This window comes from Lissotriton helveticus, chromosome 6 (assembly GCF_964261635.1).
Source record: "Lissotriton helveticus chromosome 6, aLisHel1.1, whole genome shotgun sequence".
Lineage (NCBI taxonomy): Eukaryota > Metazoa > Chordata > Amphibia > Caudata > Salamandridae > Lissotriton > Lissotriton helveticus.
The window spans coordinates 648,872,648-648,896,002 of NC_136067.1; the positions used below are offsets into that span (position 1 = coordinate 648,872,648).

Consider the following 23,355-nt stretch of genomic DNA (forward strand, 5'->3'; position numbering starts at 1 on the left):
TTGGAAGATGGAGGGTAGAAGCCTAGCCGCAATAAGAGGTGTATAATAGTTGATATTGGGAATTAATCATTTGCGCTGAATCTTATGCCAAACTGAAAACATTGCCATAATGACCTTAAACGTGGTCTTTTTTATAATAACTAGGTTCAAGAACCCACACTAATATCCCCTTAGCATCTTCTTCTTAGCCTATCTCAGAAATAGAGGGTCTACAAAAAGGCGAGAGCACCACCCTATCTTTGAACAACGGTAAGGCAAAGTGCTGAAGGAGAGCTGACCAGTAATAAAGCACCAGATTCGGCACGGACCAGCCCCCCCGACCCAACGGAAGGTGCATCCACTTAGCTGCTCTTTGCGGTTGATGATAGCCCCAAAGGAATCTATTACAACATCTTTCAGCTCGAGCAAGACTTGATTGTGCAAATTCAAGTGGGATGGTTCTAAATAGGTATAAAAACTTTGGTAGGACCAACATTTTAAGAACATCCCTCCTACCATACAGAGATACATGTAAATTGTCTAATCTTACCAAAGTAGAATCATCTGAATCAATGATGGGCAAAATATTGAAGTCTGGAACATTATCAACTGCGGCCGTGATTTTAACCCCAAAATATGACGCATTTCGAACCACTGGGGCTTCAGAGGGGCCCATAGCAGCTGATTGGACAACCTGAGTTTTAAGGACATTAAGTTTGTAGCCAGAGAACTGGCCAAACAGTTCCGCTAAATTCCTAATAGCTGGGAAGGCTGATGCTACATCACTAGTTAGAACTATAATGTCATCAGCATATGCCAACAGCTTATACTCTGTTATATTGACCCTGACTGAAAGTATATTCAAGGAGCTTTCAATTTTGCTTAAAAATGGGTCAATATAAAGGGCAAACAGCAGGGGCGAGCAGGGACAGCCATGCCTGGTGCCCCTGCTGATACTAAAAGATCTTCACACCGAGCCTGAAACAGACAGAGTAGCTTCTGTAGCAGTATAGAGTGATTGCAAGGCTTGAATAAATTCAGGGCTAAACCCCTTCCACCGAAGGACTGCCCATAAAAAGCCCCATGCGACCCTGACGATCGCCTTTTCGGCGTCCAACAGGATCGCACCGAGGGGAGAATTTGTGACCTGGGCCCAGTCCAAAAGTGCAATAACATGGCGGACATGGTCCGCCGTGTTCCTACCTGGAATGAAACCATGCTGGTGCAGTGAAACTAATGGAGATATCACCGAGGACAATCTAGTGGATAAAGTTTTAGAATTTATTTTGCTATCAGTATTGATCAAAGAAATTGGACGGAATGATGAGGGGTCTAGCTCCGGTTTATCTTTCTTTTTGAAAAGAATAAAGGCAGTTTGGCGCCATGAGTCTGGTATGCGCCCAAGCTCGCCTCTCTAAGAATTGTTAAAAAATCCACCTAAATCTCTGACCGAAATAGACTATAAAATTCCAAGGGAATGAAGTCGGGACCTGCAGCTTTACCATTAGCTAGTGAGTTAATTGCTAACTCAACCTCCTCTCATTCTATGGGAGCGGAGAGCGCTTCATTCTGCTGAACGGTAACTTGGAGGGTATTAGGATCCTGTAGGAAGGCCCCAGCCTCAAGGTCAATATTTGAATCCCTGACTTCCTCTGTGTACAGTGCACTATAAAACTGAAGAAAAACCGCCATGACTCCCTCTGATGTAACTTGAATATGACCTTGAGAGTCCTGAATCTTAGTAATGTGGTTGGCCAAACTTCTCTGCTGGAGTCGCTTGGCCAGGACCCTGCCAGATTTTTCACCGAACTCGAACATCATCGAGCGGAGCTGTAAGTACTTCGCAGCAAGGTCCTGCCCAAAGTACTCCAGCAGGGAAGTCCTAATTCTAGCGACCTGTACCTGGCTTTGAGCTGTGTCATGACCCTCCTTGATCGCTCGTGTCAATTGAACCTCTGCGACTCTCAGTTCCTCAATCGCTCATTGGTTTGATCTTGTATAGTCCTCTGCCGGAAGAAAGAGAAGCTCTTAGTTTCCCCCGGACAGCTGCTTTTAGTGTATCCCAGACAGTAAAACAAGAGGCAGACCCCCTGTTAATATTTAAAAACTCCAGTATCCAGTTCCTCATATGCTCTATATATGGTTGTTCTAATAACAGTTTTCTCTCAAATGTCCAAACCCTTGGTACCATTGCTGTACAAGTTAAGGTGCATTCAATAATCACCGGATTATGGTCTGACATAATCCTAGGCGAGACTGAGAGAGAGGTAAAATCTGCCAATTGATCGGACATGAAAAAGTAATCTAAGCGAACCATTTTATTGTGGGGAGCAGAAAAATATGTATAACCGTCAAGGTGTTTATAATGATAAAACCAAAGGTCAGACAAACAGTGCTCTTGAACCAGAGCTTGAAGTGCCCTAAAAACTCTGGGTTTCTTACCTATATAATTTTGACGCCCCACAAAATTAAAATCGGCAGATAGATTAATGTTCAAATCCCCACAAAAACAAATAGGGTGAGGCCAAAGAGCCAGCTCTACATTCAGGTGATGTAAGACTGCGGGGTCATCCAAATTTGAGCAGTAAACAGTACAAATAGTTAAAGATCTACTGTTAATTAGTAGCTCAGCGATTACCCATCTCCCACTACTATCTTGGCTAGTTTTCCTGCATGACCCTAATCCCCGTCTTAATAAAATTGCCACCCCTCTGATCATTGAAGTCTGGCGAGAGCACCCGATTAAATCAAACCCAGGAATTTTCAAGTAATCCCGGTTACTCCAGGGTACACGGGTTTCCTGCAGGCACAGTACCTCTAAGCGCAGGGCCTGAACAACTTTCGAAAACAGAGCCCTCTTCTTACCCTCTTTAAGCCCACAAATATTCCAAGAACCTATGCGAATTTTACCTAATGCCATTTGTTCTTAAAAAAAGAAAAACTGAGTTGATTAAAGCATACAAAGCAGCAGCAGCCCACCCTTCCGAAGGTGAGAACATCCTAATAATAACCTTATTAGACAAAATGCCATGATTAAACTGAGTATTCAAGCTTTTCTAGAACATACATTTGTGAAGTAGCCTTTTCAATGATACTAAACTTTAAGACACTAAAACATGGAAGCTTGATGATGAAATGTGAGTGTCTTTATCTAATATTCCACCAAATATTGAGCAGCTGTGTTCCTCCTATCAACCTCATCCATCTCATTAAAATAGTAAGGGTTTCTGGTTATATTCAAATGGTTTTATTTCTTGCACATATTTACATATTGTTACTCATAAATGACAATAGTCTTGGAAATGTATGTATGTTATTATTTTGCAAATCATATATTTAAAAAATATACATGAAAGGTTTTCATGAGATATGTTGTGTCCCCATATATTTTGTTATTACAATTTATATGACATAAATGTTATATATTTGTCTGTATCTCTTATATGTGATAAGTTTAACCTCCGTTTCGCTAGTAAAGTTCAATTACCAAGTTGCACAATGATGCATGTCTAAAAAGTGTGACACCTACATGAAAAGTTTGAAAAGCACTGCCTTAGGATATAAAGTAGCCCAATATAGCCCAAACCACCTGCAATCTCTGTCCTGCTCCATTTCCCCAATAAACCAGGGGGTAGATCTCCCTTTGGTCGGCTGCTCACCAAAACCCCATTGGGCAGAACAAAATAAACAAATCCCAGGTCCTCTGGACAACCTGGCCACACCTGTATATGTTCACTGCCCAATGCAGGTGAAAGTAGAAATTAAATAACTATGATTTTTCTTTCAACTCTCCTTCTTATTTGACCTCCAAAAGTTGTCCTGTTTGTACATGTAACGGTATCAGATGATAAAAACAGATCTGATGCTTATGGTAAGTCATTAGCTAAAGTACATTTGAAATTGTTATTAACTAATATATGCCCTTTAATAAAATTCAAACCAGCATTTATCATTTGTAGCTAAAGTACATTTTAAATTGTTATTAACTAATATATTCCATTTAATTAAAACCTGTATTTATCATTTCCTTTTTTTTCAAAGCTGAACCCTAAAAGAATGGAGCTTTTGCAAAAGCAAAGACAGTGATTGTGTGTTTTTGTGTTGTGTACGATGTCTGTGTTTTGTATGCTTGTGTTCTTGTATGTATGTGAAGAGAGACAACTTGTCTATGTCACTTTTACCTGAATAAATAGAAGATACTTGCAACTTTATTTCTCCAGCTGCTGGTCCCCAGACTATCTTTTTCTTCTCCGAAACGGAAGAGAAGACCGAGCTGACAAAATGGGACCTGCGCATCAAGTCGGACTTGCTGAACTGTCGTCACCTCCAGGGCTTGGGAGGTGGAAGTGAGAAGGGTTTGCGCCCCACCATACTCTACTTCATGCATGCAGAGGTAAGAAATCAAGACAGTACATGGTGAGATAGATCGTGGATCATGGGGAGCAGACTGGTTGATGCGGACACGGTGGCCTTAGGTTTTCTTTCTTAGCCCCTACCTTCTGGAATGCCCTACCTCCCCCTTTAAGGTTGCCCCTTCCATACACCAGGTTTAGATCCCTTCTTAAAACTTTTTTGTTTACTGATGCCTATAACTAGTCCTGTTGTCCACTTTTTTATTTCTTTTTATGTTTCCTCAGCACCAGCGCCAAGAAACCTTCAGGTGTTAGCTGCGCTATAAAAATCTCTTTAACATAACATAACATAACATTTACCAGCAGGAAAAATATGGTTGTGATATAAAACTACTGAGGCACATCTACCATCACGATGCATGACTGTCTGATGATCAGTTAATAACAATAGAATGAAGATTGTGAAGATGACAAAACCTATAGCTGGGTCTGAACTGAGGTGGCGAAGTGAGCTAAAGAATGATGATGGATTCAACCCAGATCTGTGACTGGGTGTGAGTGTCTGAAAAGTTTCAGTGCTCCGTCCATCATCTCCTTGTGTTTGCTAAGAAGATAAAAAACCCACAGTAATCCATTAGACAGTGGCTAACAGAAGCACAGTTGCTTTTGTGTATCATTGGGATGTGCTTGAATATTTTAATGGAGGCGTTTTAAGTATGACATTTTGTGTGCCTGATGGTCAACTGTACAACAAGGTAAATGTATGAAAAATCTGAGAATATTGCTAGAGCATAACAAGAGGCGTTGATAGGATAACAGGCAGACATAATAACTGGTCATCAATGGCACTCATTCTGACTCCACCTTAGTACGAAATGACTGATTGATTTCAAGGATTAGGTTTTCTATGTTTTGCAAACCAAATATTATTGGGTTAATCCCAATTAATTCGATTTTTATCAGAAAGTGTCCAGATTGCTAACACATACTTACATACCGGGTGGTTCTTTACAAAAGGGTTTGCCCTGGAACGCTGGTGTAGTTGTCCCCACATATACAAACTGTCATTGGTGCGCCTACAAAGCCCATCGTGGCCTAGGACCTGCCTGCATAAACCATTGACTGAACTTCCAACAGCCCACTACACACCTGTGCTCCTCTTCATTCGCCTTTGCACACTGGCCAGTGCTTAATTTGTACAAAGAAAAGTGCCAGGGCTCTAAACAGGAGGCCTCTGCAGCTTGCACCACCCATTGCCACTGCCAGCGTTGCCAGTGACAGTATCTACACAACTACTAACCAGCACACTGCTACATGTGTGACAATTCAGACTATACCAGGCCCCCAAAGCGATAAAAATAGCTTGGCTGGCAGGTATTAGTTGTGTTTAATGCATATTGAATAAATAAACAATGGCTGTTCTTCTCATATCTAAGTTATACAACCAGCACCACCTTGTGGCTGCTGTCATGAGTGCCTGTGCCGACAATTAAGTGCTGGTGCTGACAATTAAGTGCCGGTGCCGAGCACTGGAAACCACTGGCTCAAATTAACCCATTTCCTCCCTCCTCCCCCCATCTGTAACACCCGCATTGTCGGCCGCTCTTTCTTCTACATTGCTGCCAAGAACTGGAACGACCTTCCCCACCAGCTCCATATATCCTGGCTCTTTGACGGAGACACCGCTGCCAGATACCACCAGGGGTGGCAATGTTACGCTTAACAAATGCTGTTTGATTGTCTTTCATGCCTAAAAAAAAAAGATTGCAGTCAGTTGTGGAAAGAACAAAATTGTTCCTCTTTTAGTGCGTTAGGGAATTCACCTTGCATGACATTGGAGAGGTCACAGTTCTGATGTTAATTGTGAATGATCTCCCACACTTGTAGATTAAAGGGAATTAGAAGGTAAAGCAGTCTTCCTTAAGGATATCCTTAGTTCATCTTTGGAAACTTTGCCAGAGTGGTCAGCCAGGACTTCAGGAAAGTATGAGGTATGGTGTTCAACTGCGCAATCCAACAACAGTGCAGTTGAAGAAATAAACTTTAAGATCCACAACAAGTCCTATTACAAATTTAGTAAGAAAACCCTCACGCACATGCAAAACAATTCGTTTAGGTATCCATGGGATTTTAACCGGAACAGTAGAATCCCAACTCCCAATATAAGCCAATTACAGAGTTGAAAACATCTTAAAATGCCAAAGTCTCCTAAATCCCTTTGTGAATCTTCATCAGGCTTGGGTACAGTGAGGCAAACCATGAAGTGCACAAGACTGGATAGAATGTGTGGCTTGGCCTTTTCAAGGATTTTATTTCCTGACCTAGTCTGCAGGCTATGTGTTATGGTATTGTCATTTATAATAGGCTAGCTCATCCCCAAAGGAGTATCCTGATACAACAGATCAAGCAGCAATGAAATTGCACAGTGGAGAAATTCTGAGTAACATAACAGCATTAAAACAGCCAGGTTTTAGGTAGTTTCCTAAAGGTAGGTAATTTCGAAGTGAGATGAAGATTTAGCAGAATTGCATTCTCACGATGTGCAGCAAGATACACAAAGGAACTGCCTTCAAGATGGAGAAAAAATCTGTGATCAAACTAGGAGGCTGTACCTAGTAAGGCCATCACAAAGTTGTATACCTTCAATTTGAAGGCTTGTTCACACAGCAACAGACCAGAAGAAAAACTCAAGCCGAGAGTAGGTGTGTTTCAGTGACTTCAAGCAAGTTTATTGAATGCAGGATAAACCCTTCTTTGGTCAGTTATTTTTCTGAAAAATTAATAAAGGCTTGTCCAGATCCATTAGGTGGTGCCAATGGGGCCAATGTCAGTTTGCAATTCTAGGAGCATGCTTTAAATAGATTTGGCAGAGACAGATTTTGTCTGAGTAGAACAAATCACTTCCTATATCCTGTGGAGTTACATCTTTTTCAGATACATGCCATTGGGTTCCCACGGCCCTCCAGTAGAAATTCACATCCACATTTTTCTCCTATGGAAAAATTAAGCCAAGGAGTAAGATAAATATAAGGACAGGCCTCATCTAGTTTTGCAGATCTTCAGCAGTTAAAGCAAACAAGTCAATTTCAAGATAACTGTTAGGGGTCTACTCAAGCAGGACAAATGTTCTCAAAGCAATCCCATGACTTCAGGTGAATGGGGCTCCTTAAATTGTACAGTATTCGTCCTCTGTTCCAGGCCACTGCAACTTCAGGAGTCAAAACCCAGACTCCACAGCAAGTTACAGTCTCCTATGGCAAATCAAATATCCCACTGAGTATTACATTAAAAACAGCAAGATGACTTCTGTAGTCCTGGAGCAAGTCCTTATGGACAGAAATTATGGTGGATATCACGAAAGTATTTCTCCCAGCAGGTGAAGCAAAGTTCTCTTCATGGGATACAGGCATATATCAAAAAATCCCCATCTTCCTCTCATGAATCTTACTCCTCTTCTCCATAGTAGGATGATCCTCAAATCTAGTGAGATCTCCCTTGCTATGTTATGTTAATTTTTATTTGTAGAGAACTCGTTCGTGCACTACATGCTTCATGCTGAATTTGCCAAAGGCCAGTGGAAGCCCCTTCTTGTAATTGTATCCTACACCGAGGAATAAACTCATGTAAAATATTCGTTCATAGATACCCCTCATAACATTCAGAGGTGATGAAAAACTTTCTTTTGCAAAGACTGTACACATTGCACTCAAGTCTGCTTTATTTTTGTATATACTTGGCCATCTTTCACGTGGGTATAGTAGTATACAAAATCACACAAATGTAAGCAGTGGAGTGACGAGCATTTGAATTGTACAAACTCACAAACTGATTGTTTCTATGCACTGGTCCACAGTCAAAGAGGGAACATGATTTTAGTTTGATATCTTTTTATTGGGTTATCAACGAACAAGATGCAGTGAGAAATGAGGCCTAGGTCATAGCTGTCGTTTTGCTTCGCAGAGCATCAAAATAACAGAAAAAAAGAACTGCCCGCCTCTCTCCCTATCCCCCCTCTCCCCTCCCTTCTCCTCCCCCGTTCCAGATACCTAAGCAGCAACGTAAAAAGCAGACCCAGCACTCCATGGCACAGAGGGGTAATGTTTAGTTTGCACTTTGACTCAATTCAGGAAGGCGAAGCAGACATAGATACCTAGGGCAGGACCGCTTACGAAATTCAGTGCACAACAGGGAGACAAAGGGCCGCCACACATCAGCAAAGGAGGCCTCATCTCCTTGAAGCGAAGAGGTGATTCGTTCCAATCTGGTGCAGCCATCCCTGTACATCTGGTACTCCGTCTGTGCTCCCGTGTGATCATATATGTTGTAATGCCGCCCCTAGAGCTATGCCTAATTGCCTAGCGAGACTTGAGGGGAAAGGAAAGTCTATCAGACAACCCCAGGACCACATATTCGGGGAAACCCAGGAGCGTAGTGTAGAAGTGGCTATCAATCTCGTCCAGCACCTGCATCCAATAGGGTGCAAGAATAGGGCATTCCCATAGCAGGTGCAAGAGTGTGCCTTCAGAGTCACACCCCCTCCAGCAAGTAGGAGAATTGTCAGGGTCGCTCTTGTGGAGTCGGGAGGGTGTAAGGTACCAATATGTCATGATCTTAGTGGCTGTTTCAATTCAATTTATATTACATGCTGAGTGTCAGGCTCTGTAATGAATATCCGTCCATTCTTTGGGGGTCAGGGTCTGGCCTAGCTCCACCTCCCACTGTCTTTGGCCTGCTGACTTAGCCGTCTGTTCAGGGGGGCGCAAGATTTGGTAAAGTTCTGTGATAAGTCGCTTTTTGGATTGCAGCCACTACTTAGTGAGAGACCTCTCCGCTCCCGAGCGGATTTGGGGTTGCATGATCAGTGTTGTATTTGCAAATAATGGTAGCACTCCTTTTTAGGCATGTGAAAATCAGATTTAAAATCCTCAAAAAAATGAGGACCATCGACATTGAAAAAATGCCCTACAAACCTGTGTCCTGCTGCATCCCAATGGCTAAATGCGTCCCAATTAAGGCCCTGAGAGAAATTCTGATTTTCCGTAATGGGAGTGAGGGGCAAGGGGAAGGTCGTCAGGCCGTTGCGGATAGCTGTCGCGTCCCAGGCTTTCAGCGTGGAATGGGCCACAGGGGAGCCATACAGCCCCCGGGGCCTATCAGCCTTGCGGAGGAAGGGGATCTTCCAGAGACCCTTTTTTGCAAGCGCCTGCTCCATGAAGAGCCAGGACTACTCAGAGTCTGCAGTTGCATCGCTTTATAATAGCAGTCAAGGTCGGGGATCCCCAGCCACCCCTCCTTGTGAGGTCTGTAACTCAAATCCCTGTTTATTCGCGACCTCTTGTCGGCCCAGACAAAAGCTATAGATTTGGATTGTAACTGCTTTAAGACACCCGGGGGAGGTTCTACTGGGAGAGTTTGAAAGAGATATAAGACTTTAGGGAGTATGTTCATCTTGGTGGCCGCTACTCTACACAACCATGAGAGATTAAAAGGTTGCCACCGTTTGAGTTCCTGCCTTGTCTGTCGCAGTAGCCGAGAATAATTTAGGGATGTCGTCTCAGTAGTGGATAGGGACAACATGATGCCCAAATAAGGCATAATCTTTCAGTCCCATTGAATAGGGCATGCTTGAGCCAGAGCCGTGACGGTGGTCTGCTTCAATGAGAAGCTCAACACTTTAGACTTGGCCATGTTAACCTTAAATCCAGAAGCCGCTGCAAATTCCTCCAGTTTGGCCAGGAACGTCAGGACTGAGGTGTGAGGGGACTTGAGCATGGCGACAACATCATCCGCGTAAAGGCTGACGTTATGGCGCTCTCCTCCAAAGAGGATTCCCTGAATCAGCTGGTTCTCCCGTATTCTCTGAGCAGGTGGCTCCATGTAAAGAGCAAGCAATAGGGGGGAGTGTGGGCAGGCCTGACGCGTGCCCCTGGTGATATTAAAGGGTTCAGAGGTAAAACCGTTCACTCTGACAGTAGCTCAAAGGTGACTGTAGCCACGCAAGACCCATTGGCTAAAGCGGCGCCCAAACCCGAATTTCTTCAGGACAGTCTCCAAAAAGGGCCAGTGGACCCTATCCAACGGGTAAACAACCTTTACAACGCAACTTTTACATCGTAGAGCCTTTACAACGCAACCATTACAACGCAAACTATTACAACGCATTGTCTGGGGGGCGCTCTAGGATAGGGAATAGGTTAATTTACTATCCAATAACCTTCCCTAGTGTCCACGGGGACTGGAGTTGGAATAGTAAATTAAACTATTCACTATCCAGCACCCCAAAGCACTATACGTTGTAATGGACTGCGTTGTAATACTAACGTTGTAAAGGCATGCGATGTAAAAGCATGCGTTGTAGTGTCATACATCCTATCCAACGCCTTCTCTGTGTCTATTGATAGGAAGATACGTTCCTCGGACTGTTGGTGGGATTTATCTAAGAGATATAGTAGCCATCTGGTGTTCACTACACTACCTGGCCGCAACAAATCTGGCCTGATCCGGGCCTATTAATGCCGGCATCATGGGCCCTAGTCTAGCCGCGAGGATTCCTGTAAGGGTCTTAAAATCAATGTTCAAAAGAGATAACAGCCTATACAAGGCGCAATATCTACTGTCTTTTCCAGGTTTGGGCAAAACTGGCACTGACGCCAGAAGAATTGAAGGTGGTAGCTCCCTAGTGTCATCAATGGCATTAAAAAGTTGTGTCAATATCGGGGCTAAAAGTGACCAAAAAGTTTTATTTAAAAGGGCGGTGAACCCATCTGGACTGGGGATCTAAGAAGTTTAAGTCGAGCTATAGTCGAGATAACTTCTTCGAGCCTAATGTGACTATCCAGGGCCGCTTCCTGATCAGCTGTCAGTCTGGAAAGTGTTACGTCTTGACAATACCTGGAGAAGTTTTGGTGGGGAAATGCTGTGCGGAGCACAGAGTTGCATAGGAATCTCTGAATGTATTTGTTATGTCCTTGCCCCATATGTTCTCAATGCTCTCGTCAGTCAGAATGAGTGGGACCGTCGCTGCCTGTCTCTGCACGTGCAATTTATGGGCCAGTAAGTGGCCGCATTTGTCCCCCCCAGTATAAAGTGTATGCTTCAACCAAAGCGCAGCATATTCCGCCCTATTGAGGTCCAGGCTGGCCATTTGCACCCTTGCCGCTTTTGATTTCTTCCTAATTCGAGGGGCCCGTCCTTTTATGGATCCCTTCTAATTCCAGCACTTGCTTTGAAAGTTCATCCCTCTTCTCTTTACTTGCCTTTTTGTCTGCAGCCGACATGGCTATGACATCTCCCCGGGCCACTAATTTGAGCGTTTCCCAAAGGGAGACAATGGAAGTGTTGTGTGTGTCATTTATAGCTAAGAACTCCTCCAACGTTTTTGTGAGGATTGCGACTACGTCAGGATGGTGGAGTAGTGCATCCCTTAGTTTCCAGGAATATGGCGGTCTGGTGTAGCATGCATGGGTAGCTGACCTAAATGCCCGCGAGGGAGATTCAGCACTGGGGAGGAGACGCCAACATTGAAAAAAACAAAAGCCCATAAGAAACAAAAACATTGGTAATGTGAAAAATCAAAGTAAAGGTCCAGAGCATCCTGCTCTTAGAAAAGAGATAGAAGGGTACTCGTGGCCCATAGCTCCTCGCTCCCACAAGACATGCCCATGGAAAGTTATCAACGCCATTGGCTAGAGGCGAGGGTGCGCCATCAAAGTATCAGACTGCAAATAGCGGGGGTTCCGCGTCATTCCGAAGATGCCCCGGCGAGGGATGACAGCACTGCTTGCCGCTCCTTGGCAATAGTGTCCGGGTCAGGAGCTCGGAGTCTTAATGGTGGTCCAGCCATGACCACTTCGGCGTCTACGGGCTGCGAGTTCTGGCTCTATTGAGTGAACGGATTTGCCTTAGCTCCCCTTGTAAGAGAAGAACAGCTGGAATAGGTGCCCCCAGGAATATTTTATGCCAGAGTCCCGGAGGTGAAGCGTAATCGGCCGGAAAGACTTGCACTTAAGACTTGCACTTAAGCAGCGTGTAGGCAGCCAAGTCCTTTGAATAAAGTGGGTGTCTGACCTTGGGAGCATGATTTTACAGTATTGCAGATAACGTCGATATATAAATGGTTTCTTAACTCTACTGATGAGTAATTCTAGGTCGACACGGAAACCTTGCTTTCCAATTCTGACCCGTTTTAATTTAGGCATTTCAACTAGGAATTGATCAACAGAATAAAGTACTCCAGATGATAAGAATGTTTTAACATTTTTGTTTCTACGGTTGCGTAAGGTGTCTCAGAGGGGCATTTTGTTGATTAACCAGTTGTTTTTTCAAGTGATTTTTACCTCCATTGGAAGCCACTGGCGGTCTCTCCTACTACCATAAATGTGATAATGTTTACATGTTTTCCAGTAGTTGTTTTCACTACCTGATGTTTCTATATGGCTGTCTTAAGGAGGCTGGCCAATGAGCAATGGCAAAAACCCAGCCTACCCTTAATTGCAGTTGCCAGCAGCACAGCCTTATTCTCTGTGAATTGTGTGCATTGTTTTTCGAAGTAAGTGTATGGCATCAGAAACATATATTTGTCTAGCATACTTGCACGTTCTTAACTTCATCTTTAATATTCAATAGCCTTCATGAAGGATTCTCAAGAAAGTTACGTTAGCCGGCTCTTGCTTTTATTACAGAGTTCAGATTTAAATTCAGTTTGAATAACCTGCGTCCAGTATCCATTCCGCTGCACTAGTGTGGTGGGGGTCCTTTCCTTTAGAAATGATGATCATGAAGTCAGTACATCACATTGATCATGATGGGGATCTGTCCTGATTAGGCCTGGGCGTAGGACTACTCTACGCTTGCGTAGTTTGCACAACTACGCGCTACGCGAATTGCATGTAGCACAGTGCAAAAACGCATAGCGTAGCGGGCATTTTTTGATTGCTCGCCGACCTCAACGTCAAGTTGACGACCACGAGCAAGCAAAATAACATCCCGGCGAGACTTTTTCCTCGTTCGCGATCAGCAACAGCAAGTTGCCGATGGAGAGCGTGGAAAATAAACCTCCCGGCGAGATTCTCAACGCGGGGAGGTCAGGTTTCTCATTGCGAGTGGTCACGTATGCTCGCAACCGCTCGCGATAAGAAACTACCAGTCCGCGTTGAGAAAGCTGCCGCTCGAGTAAAAATCTACTCGAGCGGCAGAAAACAACCGCTTGCACTGTGCAAGATGCGGTTTGCAATGATTGCACAGTGAGGACAAGCATCCAGCACTGTGCAGTCAGTGCGAACAGCATTTTGGACAGTGCACCAAGCAGTTTGCGTAGCTTGCGTAGTGCGAAGTGCACTTTGCGTAGCAACGCGTAGCGCTACTACGCGAACTACGCCCAGGGTTAGTCCTGATATAAATCTGGGTTATGTTTAGCACTCAATCCAAAGATGAGCATGATTTGGGAAAAATATTTTAAAAAACGAGGTCATTTGGTTCCATCAGTTCAAGAATATTTGTGTTGTTGAAACCCTCAGCATCACGCCTACTCTGATCTACCTCAATGGAAGCAAAGGGATCAGCTTCTGGCTCCTGGACCTTTTCGCTCAAAAAACAAAAGAGGGTCCCTGAATTCAAAGGATACCAGGAGAGGGAGGCAGGGAACAAAGTAGAACAAGAACAAACCTCTCCTAGGTAACACAGTAATACATAGGTAGTGTATCCTTCATTAAATATACATCAACATTGTCCCAAAACGCAACGTTATTTGAAAAACATTAGTCTTTTTTATTATTAGACATGAAAGATATAATTATAACAAAAACGGTATTCATCCAAATTTTCATTCTATATATACAATTTCTTAATTTACATATTTGGACCGTTTTGCACCATATGAACCGCCAACACCATGTTCAATTTAATGATATACAGGACCACAGAGGTATTAAGGCTACATCTTCTACCGGGATATGAAGGGCCCCAGTATTGGCAGGAGGAAGAGCCCACATAGGGATTATTATGAGATAATTTTTTATCTTGACGGGCATTATGAGATCTGCAGGCACACCATGGACCTGTGGTGTTTTACTGCAACCAAAATCTCCAAGTGAAGCACCGGGCAAAATAAGGAATTACTAGAAGATTTCCTGTTAATTCCGCATTTTTTAAGGGAAACTCAGGGTTCCACCTATAATTCCTGGTAACTCCACCCTCCAAGTTACCAGTATCTCCAGTATCAGTAACTTTGGGGGGAAGTGAAGTTAAGGGGTAGCTAACAGGCAGTCGAAGTGGGGCCCAATACTTGTGGGGACAAGTATTTGGTGAGTCTATAACAAATGCACCAGTTAAAATTATTTGTAGAGTTTTACTTACTATCCTTTCTCGACATTAGTCATCTTGAGGATTAAAAGCATTTTAAAATCACAGCTGGCAATAATGATGCTGAAAAGAGATTAAGTTGAGTGGGAATTTGTTGAGGAGTTGTTAATACAGAGGTGCAATACAGCACCTCTCTTCTAACCACCTCTCATCTATTGGACAATTTAGAACACTACTACATGACCCACATGCTGCACCACCTCCCCTGAGTCATACACCTTCTGCCCTAAACACACACAAAAAATATAAGCAACATTCCACACCTCACAACTTTGCTTCCCCATGTCTACTTCACAACAATGTTACACCACAAAAGCAACACAGCACTCCAACTCTCTCTCAAATACCATCTCCAACTCATACACACGCAGAGCCATCAAAATGCTTTCTTAGCATGCTGGATGAGGAACACGATACAGAACAGCTACATGATTGCTATCCTAATACAGCTAATATTAGCACTAAACACATACCTGCTACAAACCCACACAATACTGATCACTCTTCTACAAAACAAAGTCCCACTATCACCAAAGGCCACTCACTAAACTGTCTACTAATAAATGCTCGATCCCTCTCTAAAAACAAGCTTCACATCTACGACCTTCTCACCGATGCAAAACCAGACATACTATTCATAACCGAATCATGGTTGGGAGAGGATATGGCTCCAGTCCTGCATGAAGCCATTCCTCTAGGCTATCAAATAATCACCCAAATTTGTATAGCCAAAAAAGGAGGTGGTCTAGCTGTTGTATTCAGGCAAACAATACATATCACTAAAATTGACAACATCTTCATAAAGAATTGTGAGGCTCTTCTAACAAGATGCAATCCTACACCATCTTCCTCCTGTAACTTCCTGCTCCTTTACAGACCTCCATCTTGCAAGGCAACATTCCCAGAAGCACTTCTAGACACAGTCTCAAACCTGATAACAATACACTCCAACCTATGCGTTCTGGGTGACCTTAATATTTGGTTTGATAAACCCAATATGACTCATCCAAAAACAATAATCACCGGCGTAGACGCATTGAACCTGCATCAGATTGTCCACAATCCAACACACACCGCTGGACATATCCTAGATGTAATTTTTGCTAATACTGAACTAGTTATCTTTCAAACTATAACTCCAGTTATATGGTCAGACCACCCCTTGCTTGCTTTCCAACATAAAACAACGCTAAGCGACTCACCTAAAACTACCTTACATCCATCCACCTATCGACCGTGGAACAAACTCAATTTGGAACACTTGGAAACACAACTAACATCCAGTACACATCTGGAAACCATACATTTTGTTCAAAATCTATATGAGTGGCTACAGGAAGCTTTTGACATCCTGATACCACTCAAAACGACACAACAGAACAAAAGAAAAAAAGCGCCTTGGAGAAACATTGAAATAAAAGACATAAAACAACAAATTAGAAAACTGCAACGTACCTCGCTCAAAACAAACGCCAAACAAGACAAACTTCACCTACAGAAAATTAACAGATTATACAAGTTGGCTATCAAAAAAGTTAAGAAAAGGTACTATTCAGACAGAATTCAAAACGCTAAATGTGCAAATAAAGATTCTATAAAATACTCTATGAATTTCGCAAACCAAATTGCCTAGAATGAACTCATCCAGTTACTCAAGATTTTACAGACAAACTGGCAAATCATTACACGGATAAAGCAGACACGTTGGACTCGTACTTAAAACAGAAACAAAGCACCAGCACTAACCCTTGTACAAAACAACAATCCAAGAATGTTCTAATCAAGCCTCTCTGTTCCTTCCAACACATCTCACACGATGAATTTATGGACCTGGTCAAAGCAAGCAGGCCTGCTGGCAGCCCTTCTGACCCCTGTTCTAACAAAAAAAAAATGAATGTGTGTCCTCATGTAACATAACTGGTGCTATGTAAAGCGCTCTGATATCCGATTCGGTTTGGGTCAAGTTGGCGCTATATAAAACTCTACAAAAAAAAAAAACTACTGGAATATTTACAGAAGAACTAAAAAAGTCATACATACGCCCTTTACTGAAGAAAACAAACTTGGACCCGATGAACCCTGATAACTACAGACCCATTACAAATGGACCTTCCTGGGCAAACTGATAGAAAGAGCACTGTTCACCCAGATGTCACAATTCATTGAAGAGAATGACATACTTTCAGACTTCCAAACAGGATTCCATCCGGGAAGAGGCCCTGAATCTGCCCTCCTTGCCATCTGGGATGACCTAAAGAATACAGTTGACCGCAACGGGGTTTCTGCGCTACTTCTCTTGGACCTCTCAGCTGCCTTTGACACGGTTGACCATGACACTCTGAAACAAAGACTTTATGAAGCCGGCATAGAGGGAACTGCTCTAGACTGGATCGCGTCCTACCTTCGAAACAGAACTAATGTCATCCATACCCCACCTTTCTCGTCCAAACCGTACTCCACAAAAGCAGGGGTCCCTCAAGGTTCTATCATCTCACCCCTGCTTTTCAACGTCTACGTGAAGTCATTACCAGTACTGATCAATAAATTTCACCACACGTGCTATAACTATGCAGATGAAACGCACATACTCCTTCAACTGGAATGCCTCAAAGACATTGGAAAATCACAAATGTTCAGCTGTCTCAGAGCCGTGGATCAGTGGATGACTTGGAGCCATCTCAAATTGAATGCTTCAAAAACTGAAATACTCACGTGTGGCGATTGGAAACATTACAACCCACTTGCCGCATGGCCTGATGAACTGGGATCACTGCCTAAAGTATCAAAGGAAGTAAGAAACCTCGGAATGACCATGGACTCCAAGCTGTTGATGAATGCCCAAGTGGATAAACTAGCAAGATCAAGCTTTGCTACTATAAAAACGCTGCGACAAATTTCCCCTCATTTGAGATTTCCACACAAGGTCCAAGCTACCATCTCCCTTGTTCTGTCCAAACTTGATTATGCCAATAGCTTCTACCACGGATCACCTTTAACGACCATGAAAAGACTACAACGGATTCAGAACTCGGCTGCCAGACTCCGGTTGCCAGAAGATCCACGTTCAAGCTGCTTTGTATCACCCACAAAGCAATATATGGAAAAGGACCACTCTTCATCAGGAATAAAATCACCAAACACATTCAACAAAGGAACCTCCGCTCTAAAGGAGCATCTCGCCTCAAAATCCCACCATACAAGAAAAAAACCATGGGTGGCACATCCTTCTCTGTTCAAGCAGCCAATCTATGAAACTCTTTACCCTTCAACATAAGGTCCACCGACAACCACCTTATCTTCAGAAAACTACTCAAGATTTGGCTCTTCCACCACATAAGCACCATACGCAAACAGAAATTTACAGCATAACCCTCTGTATATAAGCATTTGTTTTCACTATAGATATGTACCTATCTTTGTGTATTACTTTGTATAAACATGTAAAATAATATTATGTTAAGAGAAAAAAATAATAATAAATACATAAAAATCATCTTTGGTCTACATATACATACTTTCATTGTGCATCTATGTACCTTCCATGTACTTGGATCTATGTGTCTGTTACTTTTCTCCTGAAAAAGCATATCAAATGCACTACCCTATTTCTCATCCTGTGCCTCTATCAATATCTTTAATCTACATATACTTACCTCCTTTATGTATCTATCTACTTTTAATGTACTTATGGATCTATATATTTATCGCTTTCTTCTAATTTAGCATTTCCAATGCACTACCCTATTTCTCAGCCTATACTTCGCTCAATATATCTTCTAGCCCAACCTTCTGACAAATCTCAAACTTCTTTCTACTACTCCTTCCAATGCACTACCCTATCTCTCATCCTATATATCTATCAATACATCCTCTACATCCACTCTCTCATTTATCCCAAACCCCATACCACTACTATGATCGCCAAAATAACCCTTTCTAAACTCTCTCCTACTCTACCCCTCCTTGCATCATCTGACACCTCTTTTTACTATACCGATCCCTTAAAACAAACCTTTCTAAACTCTTCCCTCTGACTCCTCACCTCCAAAACTCCTTTTTACTCATCCAAAAGCCTCCTCATACTGCTAAGACCTAAAAAAATGTTTTTTTTAAAAATCCTTTACTCTTTTATCCCTCCACTATCCTTTTCAATCAAAATTAACAGACTAACATGTTCACTTCTCAAATTCCATATTCAACTATACTAATATACTACCCAAATAACTGAATAACATATCAACTACTCAGATTACTTCATATTTATACTATGCTAATTTTCAACACTAATCCTTTATGGGTTTCGGAGTGGCGTGCTACTTGCCAGAAAAGCGCTTCAACACCCATCAGGGGAACAAGTGCTATATGAATGCAAATCTTTCTTCCCTCTGCTATTTTTTTCACTCCAAGTAACTAACTAATATCCACCACTGAAATTACTTCATATTGCACCATATTAATTCACCACTAATCCTTTATAGGCTTCCTGAATAGCGTGCGTCAACAAGCGCTATATAAATACAAACCTTTGTCCTCCTCTATCCTTCTGCTAACATTCCAAATCCAAATAACTGACTAACCTATCCACCACTTAAAATGTACGTGCATGTTTCACTATACTAATTCAACACTAATCCTCTAAGGGTCCCGGAGTAGCGTGCTACTCGCTTAAAAAGAGCTTCGACGCCTCGTCAGGGGTAGTGAGTGCTATATAAATTCAATTACAATACAATACAATATGCGGTTTTGCTTTCATTCATCCTAGTGAAAACCTCTACTGTGCCCAACTAAAATTTAGTGATAGTATTTCAGTCTTTAGCGGCGACAATAAAACAAGACAGACACAGTAGTGCCTGACAGTTCATCAGCATTTGGAAGCAGTATGCTTAGCAATAATCACATGCATGACAGACACTCAATGGCAATCGCAAGGAGCACCAGTGCACAGTTTAACCCTGAGGGAACAGAGATAAGGGTGAACTAGTAATGGAAGTTGCATACGGTTATTCCACTACCGTGTTCAAAGAGTTCGGCTGACGTGTTTGGCTTCTTGGTGCGGAGCAGCTGGTGGGAGGGGGCACCCTTCTGTTGGAGGTGGTGATGGGAGTGATGAGACAACAGGTGGGGATGGTAATGCTAGGGCAGTATGGGGGAAGCGCCCACTGGCCAGAAACTGCTGCAAATCTGTTGTGCTGCTGGCTCTCTTAGCCCAACTCAATGGTTTGCTTATGTTTTTTTTTAAGGTGAACTCTATGCTCTTAAAGGCACATCTCCACACAAAGTAGGACATAGAAAAGCACACAGCCTGGAACCGCTGCTGCTGCTGCACCTTTCATGAAAATCTGCTGCAAAACCTGCATATATAAGGGCCACCCACAACCTTCTGGGACATTTAGCTACATAAGAAGAAACGTGTCCTGATGTGTTATTTTAATAAAATGTATTGAGCACGTGAATACCTGGAGGTGTAGACTGTCTTGGCGCTAGGAGTGAGATTAGCCCAGACGGAGCATCTAGTTCTGAAATAGCCACGTTTTTAGCCCTTTTCTAAAGATGGTAAGTGAGCTTGCGCTTCTGAGATCCATTGGAAGCATGTTCCAGAGTTTTGCAGTGTCATACGAAAGGCTTCGGCATGGCATTTAAAATAGACATCAAACTTTTTCAGATAGGAAAATTACTTATTGCAAAAAATAGCCTGAAATGTGTGTGTTGGCAAACTCCCATTTATGATGTCAGTGTACACAGGGTCCTTCTACTGCCTTTGCGATACATGTAAAGGTAATAGTCTGGATATTAATATGTGATAAAGTCCTCACAAACTGAACCTTACAAGGATAGCACAAGCCAGTGAGGTGCTCTGTGAGCATATAGAGACTAAACACCATAGGTTGATACGGTACCCCACCAACTTCTCCTAGCGCGCCTATCATCTATTGGCCTCTCCGGGGCCGGGTGGTCTTGGCTGCAATCCTTTCTCAGCTCCCGTACCCAGCAAGTCTGGATGCCTCCCTACTCGTCCTCGGCCAGAGAAGTTCAGACAGGGGTCCCTCAGGGCTCGACGCTGAGCCCGCTTCTCTTTAACATCTACATGACCCTCCTGATCTTCCTGGCCGAAGAGCTGGGTGCCAAGATTATGGCCTATGCCGACGACATCCAGCTGCTGTTCACCTGGGAAAACTCTAACTTAGAAGTAGATGCGGCGCAAAAATATCTGGCCGCCGTATTCACCTGGCTTGCCCAAGCCAAACTTAAATGTAACAAGGGAAAGTCGGAAATTATCCTCTATGGCCAATTCCCCGCTCAGTTTACCGAAGCATTGTGGCCCTCTGATTTTCCCCGCCCTCTCTCCGAAGGTGGCCTAGCCAAGAATCTAGGCATCTGGTTTGGGGAAGATCTAAGGTTCTCAGAGCACATAAAAAGACTCTCGGGCATCTGCTTTGGGACCCTTAAGTCCTTAGGCCGCTTTTTTCCCCTGCTTCCCCAACAGGCCAAGGAGATGGTTGCCCGTGCACTTATTTTGTCTCGCCTGGACTATGCCAACACTCTCTATCTGGGCATACCAGCATTTCTGGTCAATAAGTTACAACTCATCCAGAATGCTGCGGCGAGACTCCTCTTGGGCATCTCTAAACGAACTAGCATAAGAGCGCAAATGTCCTCACTGCACTGGCTGCCAGTGGCACAAAGGATACAATTTAAGGCCCTGGTCTTAACACACAGAGACCTACATGACTCAGACCCCTCCTACATTAGGAAGAGAGTGGCCTTCTACATTCCCCAACGATCTTTAAGATCGGCGACCCAACGTCTGATGGTAATTCCCTACTTCCGCCGCGCCAGGTTGGGCGGCCAATCGTTTTCCGTAAAAGCAGCCATTCTTTGGAATGCCATACCTATAGTCCTATGCCACATTCAGGATATAAGATGTTTTAAAAAACTTCTCAAAACTCACCTCTTCGGCCAGGCCTACTAACTCATTTCTCTCGCCATATGTGTATTATTGCTTCGCGCCAGGATACTCATGAGTAGTTGTGCGCGCTATAAATACCAATATAACATAACATATATAACATAGACCAGGTACATTTATTTGATTATCAAAGTGTCAGGTGAATTTTAGTCTCCTTTTTCCATACACTGAGAGCATTTACTTTGTATAAAGTGTAGGATGCACAAAGGGCGAGGAGGGAGGGGGAACTTTGGGCCCGTTTCACAGAACTAACTTAAGACAAATTCCTAAACTTACTACCATTTTGGTATTCACAGAAGGCACTTACCTATTTTGGTATTCACAGAAGGCACTTACTCATTTCGGTATTCACAGAAGTTAGGAGTCCTAACTTTAGGACTCCTAAATGCCTTCTGTGAATACCGAAAGTCTTAAAATTAGGATTTTTTTCAGTTTAGTTGTAGTAAAGTTAGGAGTCCTAACTTTACTACTCCTAAACTGAGAAACCTCCCAATTTTAAGACTTTTGGTATTCACAGTAGGCATTTAGGAGTCCTAAAGTTAGGACTCCTAACTTCTGTGAATACCGAAATGAGTAAGTGCCTTCTGTGAATACCAAAATAGGTAAGTGCCTTCTGTGAATACCAAAATGGTAGTAAGTTTAGGAATTTGTCTTAAGTTAGTTCTGTGAATCAGGCCCACAGATACTAGAGAGCTGGTGAAGAGCTTGATTGTGAAAGTGGAGGCAGGCTAGCACCGAGTGTGTGGCACGTGCCACACAGTCGTGTCTAGCTCTCTTAGCACTGTTCATTACAAACACCTCTCCTGTACTGTCTCAGGCCTGCACTCTCTGTGGAATTCAACACAATGAATCACCTCTCACTGTTGTTGACCCTTGCTGCTCTTCGGACCACTGGATCGGTCTCTTTGCCACATCATCAACAATCTCCCTAACCAGTCCTATCCTCTAAACCTCTGTCCTTGGCCTGCCGCTCTTGTCCATTCACATGAACTACTTTTGGGATTTGGTCTCAGCATTTAGGGTCTCCTCTATTCAGAAGATATCCAAAGCGTTTTCTCTTTTCCAAATCATTGGATTGGTCATTGGATGTTCTGCCGATTTTCCATGCTGAGCTCTTCTAAATCAGACATCATTTATTTACCCACTTACTCTGTAGGAGGCATTTTACTTCCTATAGTCTTGGTGCTAGTTTTCAGTTAGTAACTACACAAAATATCTTTCATTACTTTCGATTTTATCAAGCAGCATCCCTAAAAATTGCACTAGTTGTGGTTAAAATCGACTATTGTTACGGTCTCTTAATCGGTATGGCAGTCCACCCTTCCCTCCGGACAGGTGCACACCTCTGATGATATAGTTGGAGCCATGGTCAAGCCCCAGCCATCCAAGGGCCCCAGTGGAAGGGCTGCCACTTCTACCAACCAGAACTCACTCTGTCTAGCCCCGCCTCAAATTGTGGATGACATGAGTAGCCTCGAGGAGAGGGCTGAGCCAGAGCACCAAAGAAACAAGGTCATCTTGGAGATTAGCTGACTCTGCACTCCTTATAGGGCCATTTAAATCAGTGGCGTAGCTAGGCACTCTGACGCCCGTGGCGGTCCCTGCCTTTGCTGCCCGCGGATGGGGGGCTTGGGTCAGAGGTGCTGGCGATAAATTATGTGTTTGTGGCCCCTGCGGCAAACACATGTAAGGGGGGGG

General features: G+C 43.2%; 1 protein-coding gene across 1 annotated transcript in view; it reads left to right on the top strand.

Moving 5' to 3' along the window:
* LOC144762435 (dynein axonemal heavy chain 5-like) overlaps nucleotides 1-23,355 on the top strand; it is a 1,437,549-nt gene that overhangs the window by 27,552 nt on the left and 1,386,642 nt on the right. The window contains exon 2 of the mRNA XM_078647616.1: nucleotides 4,200-4,372. Coding sequence (XP_078503742.1) covers nucleotides 4,200-4,372 — 173 coding nt within the window. The remainder of the gene's footprint in view (nucleotides 1-4,199; nucleotides 4,373-23,355) is intronic.